Source organism: Notothenia rossii (genome assembly GCF_949606895.1).
Source record: "Notothenia rossii genome assembly, chromosome: 5".
NCBI lineage: Eukaryota > Metazoa > Chordata > Actinopteri > Perciformes > Nototheniidae > Notothenia > Notothenia rossii.
Window position 1 is genome coordinate 90,936,525 of NC_136903.1, and position 5,623 is coordinate 90,942,147.

General features: G+C 37.9%; 1 protein-coding gene across 1 annotated transcript; it reads right to left on the reverse strand.

The window, feature by feature from the left end:
* Window positions 1-915: 915 nt before the first annotated feature.
* Window positions 916-4,149, reverse strand: LOC307038955 (homeobox expressed in ES cells 1-like; the record flags this gene model as incomplete). The annotated part of the gene is made up of 4 exons (XM_079680624.1): window positions 916-1,077; window positions 1,627-1,728; window positions 3,290-3,441; window positions 4,047-4,149. The coding sequence occupies 4 exons, from the start codon at window positions 4,147-4,149 to the stop codon at window positions 916-918; spliced, it is 519 nt and encodes a 172-aa protein (XP_079536750.1).
* Window positions 4,150-5,623: the final 1,474 nt, after the last annotated feature.

Below are 5,623 nucleotides of genomic sequence, written 5' to 3' on the forward strand. Positions count from 1 at the left end.
GTAATATGGTCGGTGTTTACATTAGCATGGCTAACACTCAGAGCTAACCTGTACTGGAGAGCATGTGTGTGAAGAAGCAGGAAGTAAAAAGGAACTCACCTCGTGGTATAACCGGCAAGAGAGAAAGCCTTTGAGCTCCATACTGTTTCAGAGATAATCCTTGATAATCCATGATATGGCGTTTCATCACGGCAGCATTTAGTTTAGACAGTAGCTGCCGGGTCCCGCATGAGCTCAGACCCCTTCTTTTTAAATTGATCAATTATTTTCTTTTTTTAAAGCTTTATACCCAAAATCAGCACTTTTGAAACAGGAAGTGACTTCATAGACATGTTTTATATATTTTTGTATATATCTGAGACATATGCTATTGCCTAAAAATAGCATGATAGGTGACCTTTAAGAAAGCATTGAAATAATGGACTATTGTGGCACTGTTTGCTTTCCAAATACACCATAATGATCACCCTCCGGTGTCACCCGGTAATTAAACAAAAAGCACTTCAAAGTAAAAGTACTGCTCTTGAAATGTGTACTTTAGTAAAATAACAAAATGATTAGCATTAAAATGTAATTAATTGTACAAAAAATATAATAACTCATGTCGAATGGCAAATTTCAGAGTGAATGCATATTATGTTGTTGGATTATTATTATATTTTGTCATTAATGAGTTAAAAAGCTTCGAAACAGATCACACAAAATCGAAATACTTTAATTTATTTTTAACTGTACAGGTTATAGAACAGAAATATATTCACATATTGAGACATTACTAACTCATCAAGAGCAGGGTGTAAACATTCAAATCCTTTGAAGGATAAAGTACGTAAGCTAACGGAGACTTTCAATTTGTCAACAAGAGTTTTTCATGACAGTGAGACACAAACTGATGAATAAAAGTGAATCCAGACGTCATCCTCCCTCCTCTTCTTCCTTCTCGAGCCTCTGAGCGAGATCCAGGTGACCTTTGACCTCCCGTCTGACCCCAAGGTCGCCCACGGCCGTCTGAACCAGCTGCAGTTGTCTCTCTCTCAGGGCCCGCCTCAGTTTGGCCCTCCGGTTCTGGAACCAGATCTGAGAGACAAAAGGAAAGTTAACAAGGTGCAGGATTCAAGGCTTTACTGTCATTAGCACAACATCTGAAGTCACAGGCTCCTCCAACAGCAACATGAATATATATAGGAGATAGAACTGATCAAATAGTGCAAGAGAAAATACAAATAAAATAGAAATAGTGCATGAAGAGTCAATATACAAGTAACTGGAATATGATGTAATAGGTAAATAATTTGGAAGTTGCAAACAGATGAATGTTTATGTTCTTTTAAAGTTCAGGTGTGTAATAGTCTTATGGCCTGTGGGATGAAGCTGTCTCTGAGTCTGGTGGTTTTTGTCCTGATGCTGCGACAGGAGGACCACTAGTGTCCCACTGCGGAGCTCCATGCTGGGGCCCGCTTCCACCGTGGGGCCTATGGTGGAAAACCACTAAACTGTGTCAAGGTCGAAAATCGTGTATTTTTACTTTGCTTTCCTGTCGTAAATAACGTTGGGAAACTGTATTAACTGACTTTCCACAGTGTGTGTTTAGATTTATACTTTATATAAATAAATAAAATGTGTCACCTGTATTCTGTCCTCTTCCAGCTCCAGTCTGACCGCCAGCTGCTCCCTCAGCTGGATACCTGGATAGCAGTTCACCTGAAACACTGTCTCCAGCACATTCACCTGCGCACACACACACACACACACACACACACACACACACACACACACACACACACACACACACACACACACACACACACACACACACACACACACACACACACACACACACACACACACACACACGCACACACACACACACACACACAGATATAGGCAAGGCAAGGCAAGTTTATTTATATAGCACTTTTCAACAAAAGGCAATTCAAAGTGCTTTACAAAAAATGAAAGACATTCAGAAAATGGCTTTTAAAATCAGTCTTTAAAAAGAAAGGTTAATAAAATAAACATTAAAAGAAAAAATACATGGATAAAAGTTACAGTGCAGTCTAAGATATGAATAGTTCAATTAAAAGAAGCGACAAAAAGAAAAGTCCTCAGCCTGGATCTAAAAGTAGTCAGAGTTGCAGCGGACCTGCAGGTTTCTGGGAGTTTGTTCCAGATGTTTGGAGCATAATAACTGAACGCTGCTTTACCATGTTTAGTTCTGACTCTGGGGACAGAAAGCTGACCAGTCCCTGAAGACCTGAGAGATCTGGATGGTTCATCATTTAGCAGGAGGTCAGAAATGTATTTTGGGCCTAAAACCATTCAGTGCTTTATAAACAGTAGCAGTATTTTGAAATATATTCTTTGAAACACAGGAAGCCAGTGTAAAGACTTCAGAACAGGAGTGATGTGATCCACTTTCTTAGTGTCAGTGAGGAACCAGTGTAAAGACTTCAGAACAGGAGTGATGTGATCCACTTTCTTAGTGTTAGTGAGGACTCGAGCTGCGGCGTTCTGAATTAGCTGAAGCTTTCTAATATATGTTTTAGTGAGACCTGTGAAGACACCATTGCAGTAGTCCAGTCTACTGAAGATAAAAGCATGGACAAGTTTTTCCAAATCCTGCTGTGACATTAGTCTTTTAATCCTAGATATGTTCTTTAGGTGATAGTAAGCTGATTTAGTAACTGTTTTAATGTGACTGTTGAAACTCAGAGTCCATGACTACACCTAGATTTCTGGCTTTCTCTGTTGTTTTGAACATTGCAGACTGAAGCTCAGCGCTAACTTTTATACGTTCTGCCTTGGCTCCAAAAACCATTACCTCAGTTTTGTCTTTGTTTAATTGGAGAAAGTTCTGACACATCCAGTCATTGATTTGTTCAATGCACTTACTCAGTGTTTGAATTGGAGCATAGTCTCCTGGTGAAATTGTTACGTACATTTGTGTGTAATCTGCATAGCTATGGTAACTTATTTTGTTGTTCTTCATTATCTGAGCCAGTGGTAGCATGTAGACGTTAAAGAGAAGAGGCCCCAAGATGGAGCCTTGAGGTACCCCACATGTCAACTCAGATGTGTATTTACCTTTAGAAACAAAGTTGTTTCTGTCCTTTAAGTAGGATTCAAACCAATCTAGAATTGTTTCCGAAAGTCCCACCCAGTTATATAGATATAGATTAACAAATATATCCTTCATTTATGATGTACTTAAAAGACAATTTAGAGAAACAGGATTTCAGGGATTCTAGCCTAGCAGACCATTTGCATGCACTAAAACCTATAGTGTTACCTGGCAGTTGGTGAAGGCGGTGCGCGGTCTGCGTCCGATGTACCAGCTGCACGTCGGCCTCAACTGCTGATGATGATGAAGATGATGATGAGGAGGATATTTTTGTTTAGAGGAAATTCGGTGTCCTACGTTCTCCTTCTCTGCTCCCATCTCTGGATTCATGGGGAAATTAAAAAATGGGATATTACACATTAAAAAACTTTGACGAACAATCAATACATTCTCACAACATTAAAGTGGATGGAGGCACCAGTGCTTTCAAATGAGGCTTTCCTGCCATCCTTTTTCACATATGTGTTAATACTTAGTTAAAAATCAGTTTATTAATGAATAGATCATATTTTACAGGTCAGTATTAATGGTAAATATTGAAGATGTGTGATTTTATTCAATCTTTTTATTGCAGAGTCCTTCATTAACTTCTTAAGTTATATTTAAAAAATATTATAACTTCTTTTTTTTAAGCTTTAATTGGAAATGTTACTTTACTTCCAAACATTACTAAAGTACAGTACTTTAGTAAATATACTTAGTTACTTAACACCTCTGCCCATTTGACAAGGAACAAATAAACTTCATTGCCCAATGCACCTTAATATTGTAAATTACTTATCCAAGCAAAGGGAATTAAGGATACATTCTATATTTCTATAACAAATGTTAAACACTACAGCAAGAGGTTCACAATGCATATCAGACTGATGGTTTAAAATAAAACTTGCAAGCAATGGTTTAAAGTAAAACCTTTCCCCCTCACCTGCCCACGGTCGGTGAAGTTTCCGGAAGTTTTCAGGTGTTTCCAGCTCCAGAATCTTCTCGATAAAGAACGCCGGCCTTTCAGTTTTCACACAAGACGCCATAGTTATAAATCTACCAAAACTCCTGCAGCCAAACACAGAAAAATAGCTCCATAAACCGACTCTCCTTCACCAGGGAGGATAAGGTCTGAGGTCTGAAAGCAGCTGAGAGTGAGGGTCTGCAGTCTGAGGGTCTGCAGTCTGAATGTTTCTGAAGCAGCAGGAACACAAACTGCTGCTTTAAATCACAGCGGAGGATTTACACCGGCCATTAATTATAATTAATTACAGGCTTTCCATGTGAATGAGATTCCCTATGGTTCCTTACAACCACTAATCTGTGGGTGAGTGTGTGCTATTCAAATCTTTAAATAATACACCGCTGTATGCATTGTGTTATGTGGTATGTATTGTAGAAGCACTTTTTACTTTACTTCTAATATTCAAATACATTCTAGCTTTAACTTCTTCACTTAAGATTTATATTTTAGCTCATTTTTTTATTTATCTTTTATTTTTATCCTTTCAAAGTTAAAGTAACTGAATCAGAATACCTATATTCGCAGGGGGAAATGTACAATTGTATATCTCGCGAGAAGCATCAAAATATTACAAATAAAACTAGAAATTACACAATTTACAAAACACACATCCAGTACCAACAGGTAAAGGTATTAAAGCTGGTAGAATAAATTGTACAGCTATGTATGGTACATAATCATATTTACCTTGCACATTGCACAACAGGAGTGTTACATAGTGAGGTATCTATGTAAACAATAGATACCTCCAATACCATGCATGTTAGGCTTCACAGGTTTCCATTTGTTTGTTTGTTTATTTAGGATTCCCAGTAGCTTTTGCTCTTGACAAAAGCTACTCTCCCTCTTGCTTTGATTAGTTTGATAGCTTGGTTTAGAAACGGTGAAATAAAGGTTCTGAGTATTTCCTGAGGTCTGAATTTGGTTTTCTACAGTCAAAAATGTTTTATTTGACACTAAGATAACTCATATAGGGCAAGTGAAAGTGCATTCATTTAAATTAAATTGTCACAAAACCCAATTTCCCCCCGGGATACAAAAAACAAATCTGATTCTAAAATTCGCAACTCTGCAAAAAGGAAGTCTTTGCAAACTTCACAGGAGACAACAAAAACAACAATGTGTTTACAGCATGTGTGTTTATTTAAATCTGAGTTTTCCCAGTCTGATTAGGATGAGGAGCCTTTCATAAGAAACAAAAAGCATAATTCCTCCCTTTTCTTCTGAATTACCAAAGTAGAAAATCAGTTTCCCTAAAACATGCCTCCATGCTTCTGCTGCAGCTCTGTGAGTTCAATCTAATAATAATAATAATAATAATAGCAGTGATGATAATGACAGCAATAATAATTATCCACTAATACTATTATCCTAATCTATGTGTGTTGTGATGCAGATGCAGCTCGTAGCGTCTGAATGCAGGAGAAGCAGCAGGGGGGGGGGGGACCTTTCAGGAGAAGATTAGCTTCTGATGATGGCCTGAAGCACACTTGTTT